We start from the raw sequence: 16223 nt of genomic DNA, 5'->3' as shown, positions 1-16223 counted from the left end.
CTGATGGACTGACACTTACAATTACAACACTTATTTTACAGGAAGAAAAACGCCCCTGCAATGTAGCAGTAGAATCTAAGTCTAGATTTGTCTAGGTGTATTTATTTTGACAAAAAATAAAACAGAAAATGAGAACAATTACAAATATAGAGTAGCCCTATATAATACAAATAGGATATAAAAATACTTCTATGCTTTAATATCAAGAACAATTGGTTTAGCAGTATGCCGCTAACAGCCTCTTATACTCGGTGCTGAATCAATTCATCACTGGAGAGCTGATGGATAGGAGACTATAATGCATTTCCTCTTTTTTCACTACCGCTTTGCTATAAATGTCACGCTTCGCGGCTCCCCTTCACACAGTACCATCCCCAGCCGAACGTAATAGAGCTCTATGAAAACAAACTCCCATCATATTAGCTTAGTTATTACCATGCTTCACGTCAGAGAAGCTCCAGTAATCTAGTTATAGGACGACACTTGGGTTCTGTTCCCATTGCAGCCACTGATAGAATAAGCCTCGCACTCTTTATGTCTTTATTGAATGCACTTTAGGCAATATTTTAAAATTAGATTGGCAGATAGTGAATTTAATAGTAGTCAGGTTTAACTAAAATATTTCTTTTCTTTTACCTGCCATTTAAAGGGAATATCCATTCCCATGTCTTTTATAGATGAGATCACTCGCAGGGTCTGTGTGATTTCTTCTCATGCAACTCTTGTGGGAACTGAAATTCCTCAGCATGTTGGTTAATCATTAGTGGAGGTGACCTGGAGAACGCAACAGTACAGCACATTACATCCAATGGCCTTGACTGTACTTACCAAGGGACATTGTAATCGCTGCCATCAAATCTGCATTAAAGACTTATCTTTTGTTTGTTAATAGCACAAATAGCAACATCAACAAGGAGATGTAATTTACTAATTCATAATGGAAGGTGCAACGAAAGCACACCTATTTTAGACTGCTTCACTTACCAAACACAAAGAGTTTTTTCAGCCTAACTGTCTGGTGATGGCGGTTTAGAGGGACTTAAAGCCAAACTGCTGTAGGCACTCTATATTGTATATTACTCAGAGAAACAGAGACAGAAATTAGATAAGAGTGTGTGATGCTTTCAGGCAATGTTTTTTTTTTTTTTTCAGACAAAATGACTTATTAATGGTCACTAAGTTGCGCAGAGGGACCAAGCCCTGCAGTCTTCAGCACCAGCCAAAGAAAACTACTACTACTACACACACACACACAGAATAAATCATAGATGTATTACATACCGCTCAAGCTAAATTCCTTCCCTCACGCTATAAATTTAATGAGTGTTTTATTTAACTACTTTAGAACTTAATGACTGCATATAATTGACTACTCAATAACATCTTGTACACAACAAAAATACGTTTTAATCAGTATTTTTGTCTTGTTTTCCAGTAAAAATATTAAAATAGCTTTAAAACAAAATGAATTCACTTAAAATTTACTTAATTTTTTTCTTGTTTTATGCTAAACATCAATAGTATTTAGATAATTGTAACAATATATTGATACAATACGGTTTGGTCAATACTGGATGTATAATTAAAATTTAATTACCAGTATTTTTACATTTCTATTACCTTAGCCGCCATCTAACGCCCACTTAAAGTTAATCTTTAGAAACCAAATTTAATTACACTGTTAAATGTAATCTTTGGCAAATTTCAGAATATCTTTTTTTTTTTTTTTTCATTCTGTACATTATAATGTTGATGTCTAAATTCACCTGTAGCATTTATAACGATTGAGATTAGTTTTTTATTTTGAATTTATTTAGACAAAGAAACAATATTTTGATATTTATTTATTGGTTATTGGCCATAGTATGAAAATAATCATCAAAAATAAATGTCAGCAAAATAAGTTTTAGAATTCAATTCTCTGAAAACAAGTCTTATACAATTTTGTAACATTTCATTTTAAGGATGTTCAGGAATCGTCTTTACTGGAAAACAAGAAAATGAAAATGTATATGAAAATACCATTTAAATGGGTATTTTAGGACTAAGAACACAGGATGAACTTGACCGTGCCCCACCAGCAAGCATCACATGCTTCCTGCCCTAAAGTGTGACATTGTGGCACTGAATATACACTTCCTTTAATTGCCTCTCAGCGTTAAGTGCTGGCTGCCATGGGCTGGAATTCTGTTGTCATGAAGGGACCTGTGACAGAACATAAACAGGGCGTTAAGTAGTTTTTTAAGTAGGGCCTGCAAGCTTGCTGGAACTCCTTCCTCCTAAAGATAAGTTCCTGAAGTGGCACAAACGGAGAAACACCTGCCAGTGTCAGTGCCAATCTTTATAGCTTTCTACAAATAGTTTTTGATGGAAAGTTCTTCGTCGGAGCAGGCGGGCCTCCTTTTTTTCACCCAGACTCCTTCCATGTTCTCTCATGTCACCTTGTGTGCAGTCTGCTCAGTGACACCACTGGTGATTATGTCATTATTTTGCTCCAGGGGGTTCAAACACATCTGTAGCACTCGTGCACGGCTTTCTCCAAACCCTGGCACATCTCCCACCCGACCGCCCCGTCTATGTCTCCCTCCCTCTTCTCTTCATTAGTCTCGGTGCCAGATCCTTTCTTCAGCCAGACAAGAAAGACCCAACTCCAAGCTGCCTTTCTCCTCCTCCTGCCTGCTCCAGTCCTTAGGCCATTCTGTCCTCCGTCTCCCCCCCCTTCTCCTCCAGATGTCCCTCTTTCTCTCTTTCCCTCCCTCAAACACTCTCTTCTTTCATGGGGTTCAACTGCAATTTGAGACAAATGACTTCATAACCTTTAGCCCAAGCAGGTTTGAACCCAGACCCTCCTCTAGGTCAGAGACCTACTGCCCCTGAATTTTGAAGTGCACATGTCATTGTGGCATTGTTTGCTTTAGTAAATGCAGTGATATTGAAGGGTGAAAGGACAAATCCGATTAAGCATAATAAACATTCTTCATTAAATGAATAGTTCAACCAAAAATGAAAACTCATTATTACTCAGCCTCGTTCCAAACCTTAATGACTTTCTTTCTTCCATGAAACACAAAACAATACATTTTCCGTAATATACTGGTCCTTCTTTTTCAATGAAATGCAATGTATTCAAGTATGCACTATATTTCTAGTCTTCAAAAGCCATCTGACAAATTAATGTGACAACTGTAACGATAATCTTTGAATCGGTCAGTTGGAGAACCAGACCAGTGTGATTTGTGAACAAATAATTCAGTTTTTGTGCACTGAATCAACCTTACATTGTAAAGTTCTGTCCCCAAAGTTCACATTACTTTTCTTATAAGCTTATTCTTTAAAAAAAAATCAATTATTTTGTTCCATCAAGAAAAAAGCATGTAAAAATGTTGTTTTTTTTCCTTCTTTTTCTGGCTGAACAATTCCTTTTATAATGCTTGTTTCATCTTCTGTGGAAAAAAAAAAAAAAAAAACAGCGAATGACCTTATTTAAAGGTGAGCGCAAATATATCCACTCACACACACACACTCACTATGTGCCAGCGTGCCTTGAGAAATGGGCATATGGTGCTTGCTCAAAGTTTTCTTAAGTATGAAAAATAGTTTTCATCAAGGCCAATGCAGAATCAGCAGCAATATGCGCATGTTTGTCCAGCATTTTCAGTGAGAACCTAGGTGTGCTTCAAGGTTGCCTGGACAGTTTGTGGAGCTCAGTTGCATCACAGTGGGTTTTGAAAGAATCTTTATCAGAGAGGGAAACATGCAATCTGTTTGCCTGATTGACACTCCAGCCAAGAGTTTATCAAACTGCAAGGTTTTGCTTTCTATGTGCTATTGATTAGCTGGAGCCGAATGTCCAGCGTTCAGTTTAACGTTTCTTGTTCAACGGGATGTTGTTCTTTTGAAGTTAAGTCTAGCTCCAGGACAAGCAGTGATAGAGAGAAACTGAGAGGGAGTGGGTGGGAGGTGAGAGGGGTGGACTCTTATGCTTTCAGCCCCCTGGCCTTGAGACTTGTTTGCGCTCTGTCAATCCATTATCTCCTGGAAAAAAAACTCAACCTCCTGCAATAGTTTAAAAGGTCTTTATTTTGTTGTTCTTAATTTCTTTCTACTGGAATACGTGCCCTAAAATATATATATCAAACAACAGAATAAAGAACTTTGAGGATCCTTACCAGTAGTAAAAGGGAAGTGTTCGCTTCTCACATTAAAGATCGAGATGGGGAAATGGTGATAATGGTAAAGCATTTCACAGTTTCCTTACAATATAGGTTCATGATTTCGAAAAAAAACAACTAAATTATTAAATTATTATTATTTGTGCCATATCGAAAGATATATCGACTTCATTTCAATCATAACAATGTTGCATCATCATCACTGAAACTGTGAAATGCTTTAGATTTGTGAGATACTTTTTTTCTCCTCGACAATCTCTGAGAAATCTTACTGGCCAGCAGGTGAATTTATCACCTTTGACTGGACAGGTTGGCCTGAGCAAATATAAGCCGTAAGATACAACAGCTCCAAACAAAGGCAATATCAAACAGGAGCCGCAATGAAATGGAAAGTAGACTCTTCCCCTTTAATGATTAACTCTGGTGAGAAAACCAGGACTTTCCTCCGAAGAAGAAACTCTTAGCAGGGACAGAGAGTGGGTCTGGGTTTTCAGTTCCCCACCCTGTGGCCTTTTGAGATACAAACGTTTCACAGACCGTGTCTTCATCTGCGGTACTCGTCCATGACATTTCCCACACACACAAGCATTCGCTCAGCCCTCCTTCCCTTCCCCTCCCCACGCAAGTCCTTGATTTGTATGGCAGTTATCAGGAGGTAAGTCTCTCCTCAATCAATATTTACCCAACAAACAGAGTAGATTCGGGGGCAGTTTGTATAGAGGGCCCAAGTGCACACGCAGTGGGGTGAATGAATGCTGGTTGAAGTACCGGGGCTGCTGATCATGACTGCTCCACATGTCTCCCCCCTCTTTCACCTCTTGTCTTATGTTTCTCAGTGGAGGGGCGATATAATATCCCTCTTTTCATAAGACGGTCTCTGTGTCCTCTCATCCTTGGCAACAGCAGCGCTGAGGATGCAGTGCTGCCAGAAAACTGATCAAGCTGGGGGGCAGGAACCGGTGGCCAGCTAGTCTTATTTGTAATGATACTAAATAAAACAAATCAGTTAAAAGTGATTTTTCAACACGGATTAAACTTAACTGGCAGAATTTGTGGCGTAATGTTGATCATCACAGAAAATAATTTGGACTTGTCCCTCTTAAAAATAAGCAAAAATCAAGGTCACGATGAGGCACTTACAATGGAAGTGAATGTGACCATTTTTAGAGGATTTAAAAGCAGACATATGAAGCTATTAATTAAAAACAACACTTTTGTTAAAACTTTTGTATTTGTCACTTGTGTAATTTTAGGGTTTATGACATTGCGTTGTCATAAAAAGAAAAGGTTTCTGATGTTTTTTTTACACTAAAATCATTTTAACACATTTTGTGGCCATATATTGAAACAGAGAGTATTTTAATGATTATGAATTGGCCCCATTTACTTCCATTAACAAAGGACAAGTCAACACTATTTTTTGTGACCACAAATGCTGTCAACTTAACTTGAACCCTGAACCTGAAATATCCCTGTTAGTGTTGTTTCAGGTATATTAGTTTATTAATATGATGTATTACCATGAATAGCAAAGAAAATCGGATCTTGGAACTGCTGGAAGTAATTGAGTAATCACTTACGCTTTCACGCTTTTTCACATCATCTACAGCCAAGAAGTGAAACACAGCGTGACAGCGTGCAACAAAACACGGCGGCCACCGGCACACGTAGTCTTTTCTTTATTAGTATTAATTTTCTCCGAGGGCTCTGTGAGCCATTTAAACCGTGCCTGCCGTATTTTTCCTCTCAACTTGTCTGAATCAGGAGTCCTAAAGAGGGCATATGAAATATTGATGTGGAATTGTCTGCCGTGCGATTCAGCTGTGTTTACCGCACAGCAGAGCGGCCTTAGAGGCTTAGCCTACACAATAGCCGTAACAAAAGAACAACAGCTGATCCGTGTGAGGCGAGGAGGTGACAAAACAGTTAAAGCATGCTGCTGGCTATGGGCAAGCAGTCAGCAGATGCAGACAAAAGGGTTTGTGACAAGAATAACTCTCTCTCTCTCTCTCTCTCTCTCTCTCTCTCTCTCTCTCTCTCTCTCTTTCTCTCTCTCTCTCTCTCTCTCCCTCTCTTTCTCTCTCTCTCTCTCTCCCTCTCTCTCTTCTCTTTTTCCTCTGTCCCCTCTCTCTCTTTCCAAGGCAAGCAGTCAAGAGGATCCAAAATACCAATACCCTTTTCTCCTTGACATTGTCTTCTTCCCTAGTCAGCATTTTACTGCCCTTTTATGGTAAAAAAAAAATGAGTTAGAGAAATTCCTCACAGGAATATTCTTAGCAATGCAGCACTCCTGGGCTTTACCCTATGTTAGCGTCAGTGGCTACGCAAAGGAATCAGTTTTGATGTGAACATATCTCTGCAACAAATAGGATAAAGACAAATCTATTAGCTATAATATCCTTCACATTAGCTCTAAACAGGTGCTCACCTGAATCATACAGTGCCCTATAAGACATTTTAAAGGGGACCAATGGAAGCCCTGATTTTCAATTAAAAGAGCCAATCAATGTTTTTTTTTACTCTAGGACTTCCATGAACATTAAAGGGATAGTTCACCCAAAAATGTTGTCATCACTTAACCCTCAAGTTGTTCCAAACCTGTATGAGTTTCTTTCTTCTGTTGAACACAAAAGAAGATATTTTAAAGAATGCTGGTAATCAAACGGTTGATGGTTGCTATGAACTTCCATAGTAGGAAAAAAAATTCTATGAAAGTCAATGGCTACTGTCAACTGTCTGGTTACCAGCATTCTTTAAAATATCTTCTTTTGTGATCAACAGAAGAAAGAAACTCATACAGGTTTGGAACAACATGAGGGTGAGCAAATGATGACAACATCAACATTTTCATTTTTGGGTGAACGATCCCTTTAAAAATAAATGTAACTTCATGAAAATGATTGAAGTGAATCATTTTTGATCTAGTTCATTAAAATCAATCATCCAAATAAACCAACTCACTAAAATGATTCAGACTTCCCAACACAATTTGAGAGAGATATTCTAGCTGAGCATGTTTACTCAAGCTACACCACTACTTGTTGAAAACTCTAATATATTGTCATTTTATTGTTGAATCGAAATATTGTCTTGAAATCAATCTTGACAATTTGGGAAAATATGGTCATTCTTCATTCAAGTAGAAAGGAGATGTACTTATATGTATTGTCTACATAGAGAATAGCTAGCCTAAGGCATTACCAAGATGGCCACCGACCAGACTGACTTGCCTTTAAGGGACTTTGGGAGCATCCAAAAGAGACAGACTCCCTTCTGAGACCACACCAATTTGAGAAAGGCACCTCTATCACTTTTTTTCTTCTTCCTGTGTGCAATTATTCTGTTTATCCAGAAGGCTGCTGGCCATTGTCTGAGGGGGTGGAAGACTTATAAAGGCGTGAAAAAATAGGGGAGAGGGTATGTTGCGAGTTGGGGTGTTGGGGAGGTTGGATATCTATAACCTTTGTAATCCCCCCCCCCCACCACCACCTCTCTTCTCTTTTTCTTTCTCACCCCCTCCATTCCATGTGACATTCATTCATCAGCCAAGTGCGTTTGGCAAGCCCTTCGCCTATGAGCGCCGTCCCAGTGACCACTAACCTTGGTATGTCCTGACACTCGTGATGAGTATCTGCAGGACACAGAAGGCAAGCAGGCTGCTATGTCAGGCCTTTATTGTGTACTGCCGAGGCTGGGGACAGTCAGCATAATCAAACAAATGACCCCTGAAGGCTGTGCCCCTCAGGGAGGGAGAAGTAGAAGGAGACAGAGCTCTGGCCAAAAGCACTTGGGCAGGATTTTTTTTTTATCTCCTCTTCTCTTCCCCCTCCCTTCCTATGATCTTGCCCCAGGAGAAAGTGTGGAGGAGGGGAGAAATTACTGTACGGCACTGTACAAAAATGTCACCCGTTTGAGACGGACAGAGTTTGAGCACAGCAGTGTTGCGATGATACTTCAAATTACAAGTAACTTTAAATAACTTGTAGTAGTACAAGTTACAAGTAACAGTTTCAAAGTAGTTCAACCACAGTCAAGCCGCCCATGAAAAAAGTATAGTTGGTAACAAAAAGTAGCTCCATTAAAGCTATATAAGGGAGCGATATAGCTAAATTATATCATTTATTGATCAAATATTTAATAAATTATACATTATTTATTATTAAATACAATAAAATTGTATATAATTACACATAAATCTGAACTAAAATAAAACTAAACAACAACTTAACTTAAACATAGTGCCAATAATCACTATTAAACTAAATATTTATTCAGATGCCATGGAGTGCCATTAAACAAAGAGAAGATTCAAATTAGGTTCTGAATCAGTTCTTTAAAATGAGTCATCCAAATGAACCATCGCAACGCTATTTGAAAGAGACAGCTCTACGATCATTCAAATTAATCAATGAATCATTTTAACTAGTTCATTAAAATGAACTGCCAGAATGAACCAGCTTGGTTCACTGAGTGATGATTGAAATGAACTAATGAATGATTTTTTTTAACTTGTTCATTAAAATAAATCCTTCAGATGAATTAACTCACTAGAGAGCACATTTTGTCACCCTACAATGCTACTAACTTGTTACTGGAAAAGCTATGCTATTATGCTACACTATTCAGTTAGCAACTTCACTACTTTTAGCTATTTACTCCCTGCACATCATAAAAGGGAGGTAGAATGTTGTACGTTACAGCATATAAACCCGATCAAGCCATCAACATCATTGAATCATACCATCTAGTTTAACTGCCATTATAAGTTCAGTATTTATAGCCATGCTATAATTTAATACTGCATCACAACCAAAAGTCAAGCACTTATGATTGTGGCGGCAGAGTGAAACATCTTCCACACTGGTCAAGGCCTTCCAGACAAGGGTATGCCTTTGATGACAGTATATTTAACACACTTAATGGAAAAAATGGAGCTGGGGATGGTGTGGGTCGCATGGATGAGATTCTTTGTCCTGACAACTGCTCACCTGGCAGGGCCTTTGAGAAGCAGTCAGGGTCTGATTGATAGTACTGACACCAAACTAAGCGCTGATCCCGATCCACGGGAGAGGGCTGCATTGATAAAAACCAACTATAGGACTTTAACCTTGCAGGGGAAGATGAATATTAGATGGTGCCATAAACTTAGGATGGTTAGAGTATAAACTGATCTGACTCTTTGTATCTGAAATGGATACTTCAACAGAAAAGTGGAATATGAAAAAGAATGTTTGAAGAATCTGTTTTTGTCCATCTAATGAAAGTCAACGGGGTCCAATACAACATTAGATCCCACTGGCTTCTTATGACACTTACTATGATACAATGACTATTATGGACATTTTTCAAAACAGCTTATTTTGAGTTCCAAAGAAGAAAAAGTTTTGCAATGACATGAAGGTGAATAAATGATGACAGAATTTAGATTTTTCGGTGAACTTTCCCAGCTGTGGCCATCAAAGGCTAGTGTTTTCTCTGTGGCCTATTGTAACACATTTAATACGACAGCATTATGTTTTTGTTTCTCGTATGCAACCTTTGTGTCTGTTTCTGTGTCCTCGTGCCTGCTTCCCCATCTGTGTTTGAGTGTGTGGGTGTTTGTGTGTGTGTGTGTGTCAGTAAGCACCGTGTCTGGGAAGTGTCTTGTCTAGCTGTAGGGGAGGTGGCTTAGTTCTTTGCCTGGCTAATCATCTCTATAATGTTAGCGGAGAGGAACTGTCACTGGTGCTAAAGAGATCACAGGGCCAGTCTACAGTATGCCCCCGGTCTTGGCCCTCTCTCACGAACAACAGCCTCACGCCAGAGTGGATGTGTTCTGGTTGTACAGAGCAAACTCCTAAGTAGTGTCCTACACACTAGCTGATTACTTTGCTTGTGAAAACACTGCCGTTAGAGATCCAGACCCTGTCCAAGAGCACCAATAAGCTACGTGATTGTTACAGAATCAAGTTTCTCTGGAACCCGATAAGAAGCAAAGCTGAATGTAGTATTTTATGGGCTGCTATCAGTGGCAGAATCTTCTTCTTCCCCTTCTAGAAGTGGAAGCATATTGAGACAAAAAGACATTTTATGAGACATCGCTAACAATCTTGTGTCAAATAAAGGGAAGTCAACAAATTATGTTTCGCTCGCTCTAGGAAGTAGACTCTAAAAGAGGAACAGCTCAGGTAATGTTTAACCCAATGAGTTCCTCTTGGTTACAACCTCACAAATTCTGCCACCTTCAAAACATTGACTGTAAGGTGTTATGCAATGGTTTAAATTGTTTCAATTAAATTCTTGCTGCTTTTTTGACTAACCATTCAAAAGCATTTAAGTACTTTCACGTCCCCCCAATGTTACAGTTAGACAAAAAAAAACAAAAAAAAAAAGTGATATAAAAGATTTGAAAGACTAAAAACAGTTAAGTTCCACTCCAACACGGGTATTCAAGTCACCAAATGTGTTTCAGCAACTGAAACAAAGAGGAATCAGTGTAGTGATGGTGTTTTGGGGCTGTTCTCTATGTCCCCTCAGACTTGGCAGACCAACGCTCCCCTATACACAGTTTCTGCCAGGAGGGTCTTTCGGCTCTTGGAAGGTCCCACTTGAGCCTCAGTGCAAAAATCTTATTTTCTTTTTCCTTTTTCCCTTTATCCTCTTTTCTTAATCAGAGACTTGGGATTGAAACATAATATGTTTATTAATGTCATTGTCTCCTTGTGTATCAGCAGGTTCCGGAGCGATTCCTGGAAGTGGCACAGATCACGTTACGGGAGTTTTTCAATGCCATTGTGGCAGGCAAAGATGTTGATCCTTCCTGGAAGAAGGCCATATACAAGGTCATCTGCAAGCTGGACAGTGAGGTCCCAGAGATTTTCAAATCTCCCAATTGTCTGCAGGAGCTTCTGCATGAGTAGTGATTTGAATTGCTTACCAAGTATCATCCCTTCTTTTCGAGAAATCTTTACAAAGTAAGAGGTAGCATTCCTATTTTTGAGTCCCGGCTACTTTTGAATGACTTAGCTGTTAATTTTTTTTTTTTTTTTGTGCATCTTTTTGGGAAAGTCTATAAAATTCTTGATTGTTTTGACTGTATTCAATCCTTACCCCCTTTTCCTTGCCTTTAAAATGGGCATTACTATGTTTACCACACAATGGTTAACAAATGGAACTGACACCCTGAATTTCTCTCTTTTATTGGTCATTTTTTTTGTTGAGGGCTTTGTTTTATCCCAGGATGTTTGCAATGTGTGATGGTTTTACTATTGCTGAATAAGACTTGCATTTGTAGCTTGTATAGATGTAATTATTATTTATGATTAATATAATTATTACCATTAATGTTATTCATGCTTGCTACAAAAAAAAAGAAAGGAAAAGAAAGACAAAAAATTGACATGTGGTATTCTTGTTTCTCATGGCAATGCTACAGAAAATAAATTATTCTTTGGACAAAAAATAATAATAATAAAGAGGGGTATACATTTTCTATGTGGGAAATTCATATATATATAATATAAATTTATATATATATATTTGATGTTATTCTTGAAAGGAACAGCATTAAGGTTTTTTTTTTGTTTGTTTTTTTTTTGGTTTAGCCATTCTTCCATGTTGGCTAGGGTCCAATATTCTTGTGTTTTGTGTCCACATTGATAGCACTGGCTCTAGGGAGGGAGGCCTACTCGTAGGTTTTTTTTTTTCCTTGACAGAGCAGCCTCTCCTGTAACTAAGCAACATGGCCATTTCATACTGGGGCAAGCCAGTTCGGCACAAAAAAAAATGGACGCCTTCCCACTGAGAAACCATTCTTGCTCATAAAAAGCACACTGTCACAACTGCTCGCATAAACACACACACACACACATTACTCTCAAACATAGACGCTAATTCACAAACACAAACACGTGCCGCACGGCATCAAGACAAGAGAATGGTTGTTATTGTTCATTTTCTCCACCTGCTAGCTGGGAACACCTCTTTAATTGGACTGTAAATTTGGTAGATTATCTCAAGTTTGGTTTACACAGTAGACATTTTGGCTGAGAATAATTATTTGAGCATTAGCAAAAGTTTTTTTTTCTTTGTACGTACTGGATTGTACATAGTTTATTTGTTAGAATTGTACAGATTTGCTTAATATTCACAATCATCTGATTATGCTGTGGCAGTGTACAGTTTATCAGTAGTGAAACCATGTTAAAGAGAGACATTGTTTGTTTGAGTTCAATTGTACATTTCTATATGAATCATATGAATTTCTTTGAGTTGCATTTTAGTAGCTTAGCCTGCTAAGAGATCCACGTAAATGTAACTAATTACAAAAATTAGCCTACCCTAGAGAAAAAAAAGCACAGTTTCTTCTCAAATCCGTGTTGACAAAAGACAAGAGGGCCTTCAGACTCTTTGTGCATCCCTTCCTAGTTCATAAATAAGAGTCTGCAGTAGAGGGCAAGGGCTGGACATGTGATCTGCTCTGGAAGCCTGTGCCGTTTGCATTGGGCAAATCCAGCTGATGAATTGAAACGCAGGCCGGCAATTATTGTCAGCACAATGCCTTAAAAAACCTGCTGACTTCTAGATTAATGGGCACAAAAGAGCATGAGGTGCTGTCATTCTGTCGCCAGGGCTGGCATCATCCACAGCCCCCGGACAACGCACAAAACGCCAAGCTATTCACTATGCATTGTAAAGAAGAGGAAAAACAAACCCAAAAACAAAGTTTGGCCCTGTTCTCTTCTCAAGTCTCTTGCAAGGCTGTGCTGACGTACGTTCTCCTTTACATGCATTGTGATAAATAAACGATTCTTTCAAGTCGTAAGGAATTCTGTTATCACTATTGATTCATTTAAAGGTGATGCTTTGCAACATTTTCAACCCTAAAAGTGAAGGTTGTGTCATTGCAATATTTTAATTTGCGCATAAACTGGTGCTTAGTCAAATTCATCTGCTCATAATCATCTATACAAACAGGTATCGTGTATTTTACGCATTTAATGAATCTGATAATTGCCTGTGCCTAATGTTAATTACACCAGCAAATTATTTTTGTTTTTTAATAAAAGAAAATACCATAAAATGTCACAGAAATTATACGATTTGACTTGTAAATCCTATAAAGAGACATAAAAACATAGATAGACCTGGAAAAACAATATTATAGCACAAATTGAAATTGAGGGTTATATTCTCCTTCTTTTGAAAGAAAATGCCCTCACACTAATTGGTTCTAGGTAATGAACTACATGCAAAGTCCAACTTTTACAGCCCATTTGATGAAGAACAAGTGTGACGCTTATAGTTCCCCATGAATCTGATGTACTTTGAGCCATTTAACGTAGCACAGAGGCAATACGTGTGCATAGGTGTGTGTGCGTGCTTACTTGGGCATGTGCGTGTTTGCAGGGAGTGTGTGATATACACGCATGATAGTACGTTAGTTTTAGTTCCCATAATGACTTCTGTTTATTTTCTTTTATCTATTGTTTCTCTTTTTGAACTTTTATTTGTATTTATCACTGTACTGCATCTTCAAGACAAACCAGAGTGAGGTTACGTTCAACATCTCAAGTCTTTTTTTCTTCTTCTTGCTATTATACTTCTAGAAGTGTTATGATGTTTTAAATGTTTCGAGTGGCTCTCGGTCGACTATTTTTCTCCCCTTCATCTCACCACCTCTTCAGGGTTGCCCGTCAAAGGTGTTCTCGCTCGGTCTGCATTCATTTGGTATTGAAATGAGATGGATCTGTTTGCGTGGTTACACAGGGTCATTTGCTGTGTTGCTTTGTGTCGAAAATCCTAAATGTAGCCGTGTACATTTCGCACTCCATTAAGGACACTCTATAGAAGAAGAAGAAAACCTATCTGAATAACCTTGATTCAAAGTTTGGGTATGAAGTACACTATTACTACACTATTGCTCATTTACATTTGACATAAGAAACTTTTTTTTTTTTTTTTTCATGCAATGGAAAAAAAAATCTGTCATGTGGTGATATGTACAAATCAATTGCCAAACTCAGTTTGGGACTGTTTTTTATTACAAAGAAAGACATTACAGAAGAGAAAAGGAAGAAAGAAACTTTGTATATGACTATATTTCTGGGAGGGGAACAATTATTTGTACTGAATGCAATGTGTTGTACAAGACTCTTGACTCTTTGTAGATCTGATGCTGTATTTATGAGGTGTGTGCTCCCTGAAGGGTTTTAAACATGATTTCACTGGCTATGTAAATACAAACCGAAAATGAGAAAACACTGCCTTTCTATGATTTAGCAATATGATGTAAATAGCATTATTAGGCTTCTTTTTCTTTTTCTTTTTTTGTATGAAAGGACTCTTCGATTCTAGTATGGTAATTCCAGCTGAAACTGTTACAATTTTCTTTAATACGTTTTGAAGGATACACATACATTGTTAACGGGATAGCATTGTGGATTTTGTTGTCAATTTGTCATACAGAACTTTCATAATTTATTGGTTTAATTTATCATAATTTATTTGGTGATGGTGTAATTTTGGTATTTCTGGGGATGTATTGTAATATTATTTGGTAGAAAGAGACCATATAAATGCCCTCCTAAGCTCCTTAACTCTGTAGAGACATAAAGAGACACATATGTCAAGGTAGCCATTGTAATTTCAGACACTGTAGTCATAAGAGACGCTTGATGGGGAAAAAAAAAACCAAAAGGAAAGAAAAAAAAAAAAGATGTACAAAACAACTTTTCTTCTATCTTGTTTGGGAAAAAAAATGTGTGTTTTGAAGTTTTTATTTCTAATCACTTAAACAGACTTTTACCTTTGCTTTTTACCACCTACACAATACAGTAGTCAAAGTGCCTCGTGTGCCTTCCATCTCCTCGGAACTGAATGTATGTGCAGTATATATGCAAGCTTGTGCAAAATAAAAACTAAGTCCTAGATCAGGTGTTTCCTTTTGCCATTTGTCATCATTTAAATCAGCATGGTAATCAGAGAAAAACCAAGGAGATTTGGAGTTGCCTGTGATGCCAGAAGATATTATATTAGAAGATAATATTTCAGGGTCAATCCAAGTTATTCGGTTCAACTTACAGAACAAGTTGATTAAACTCATAATTTTCTTTTATAAAAAGCAAAAATCTAAGTTTCAGTGAAACACTTACAATGCACGTGAATGAGGCCAATCAGTAAATGTTAATATACTTTTAAATAGGCATAAACGGTATGAGTGTTATGTTTTTATATGGAGGGGGAGGGGGGACGCTAACCTTTTCCGTGAAATGTTATATAAAATTTTACATGGCATAACACTTTAAGATTTTAACAAAAAGAAATAATGTAAGGTATTTTATAAATTTGCAGGATTCACATTTCTGATTTTAAATCCTCCAAAAATTGGCCCTATTCACTAAGCGTCTCACAGAGAAAACAACTTTTTTTGAGAGAATCCAGCATAAAGCCCCAAATGGTGTCAACTGAGCTTAATTTGTAATAAACACAGGTTACTCATTTCAGCTAACTGTATAAATGTTTATAGGCCTTTCCCCTTATGTAAATCAAATTCCTAATCAAGCCTGTCATTCTTTGATTCAGGCTGAACAGAATCACTGGAGATGCACTTCATCAGATATCATTGTAGTTGTTTCTCGATTATGTTGTCTTTGACAAAACACTAAAATGATGTCATTTCATCTGGATTAATATGAACAATCTGAAGCGGAGATAAATAATAATAATAATAATAATAATAATAATAATAAAATGCTTCAAATATTCACATCAACATCCAATCTTAATTGCAAAGAAAGAGGGTGGAAAAGGTGCACGTGGGGAGAAAAGAGCAGCGCTCGCGCAATTGTGGCTCGTGCGGCGTTGTGGAAGGAAGCGGGGCGGCCGCTGCTGTAATTTATAGTCTGATACAAAGAGGCACTTTAGTGGGCCTGGACCGCTCCAGCGGCTCCGCTGAACAGGAGGTGGGGTCAGATCACCCCCCCTTCCCACCCTCCGCGCCATAATGACGAGCAGAGCCGCTCACCGCTCCCCTTCTGTTTGATTTCATCATCGCGCCTTTGAAAAGCACAT

General features: G+C 38.0%; 1 protein-coding gene across 1 annotated transcript in view; it reads left to right on the top strand.

Moving 5' to 3' along the window:
• prox1a (prospero homeobox 1a) overlaps nucleotides 1–15082 on the top strand; it is a 35284-nt gene extending 20202 nt beyond the window's left edge. The window contains exon 5 of the mRNA XM_079854402.1: nucleotides 10886–15082. Within this exon, the coding sequence (XP_079710528.1) occupies nucleotides 10886–11071 (186 nt within the window). The 3' untranslated portion in view covers nucleotides 11072–15082. The remainder of the gene's footprint in view (nucleotides 1–10885) is intronic.
• The last annotated feature ends 1141 nt before the right edge of the window (nucleotides 15083–16223 follow it).

This window comes from Squalius cephalus (genome assembly GCF_949319135.1).
Source record: "Squalius cephalus genome assembly, chromosome: 20".
In the NCBI taxonomy this organism is placed as follows: domain Eukaryota; kingdom Metazoa; phylum Chordata; class Actinopteri; order Cypriniformes; family Leuciscidae; genus Squalius; species Squalius cephalus.
This window is presented reverse-complemented; position numbering and strand designations above follow the sequence as displayed.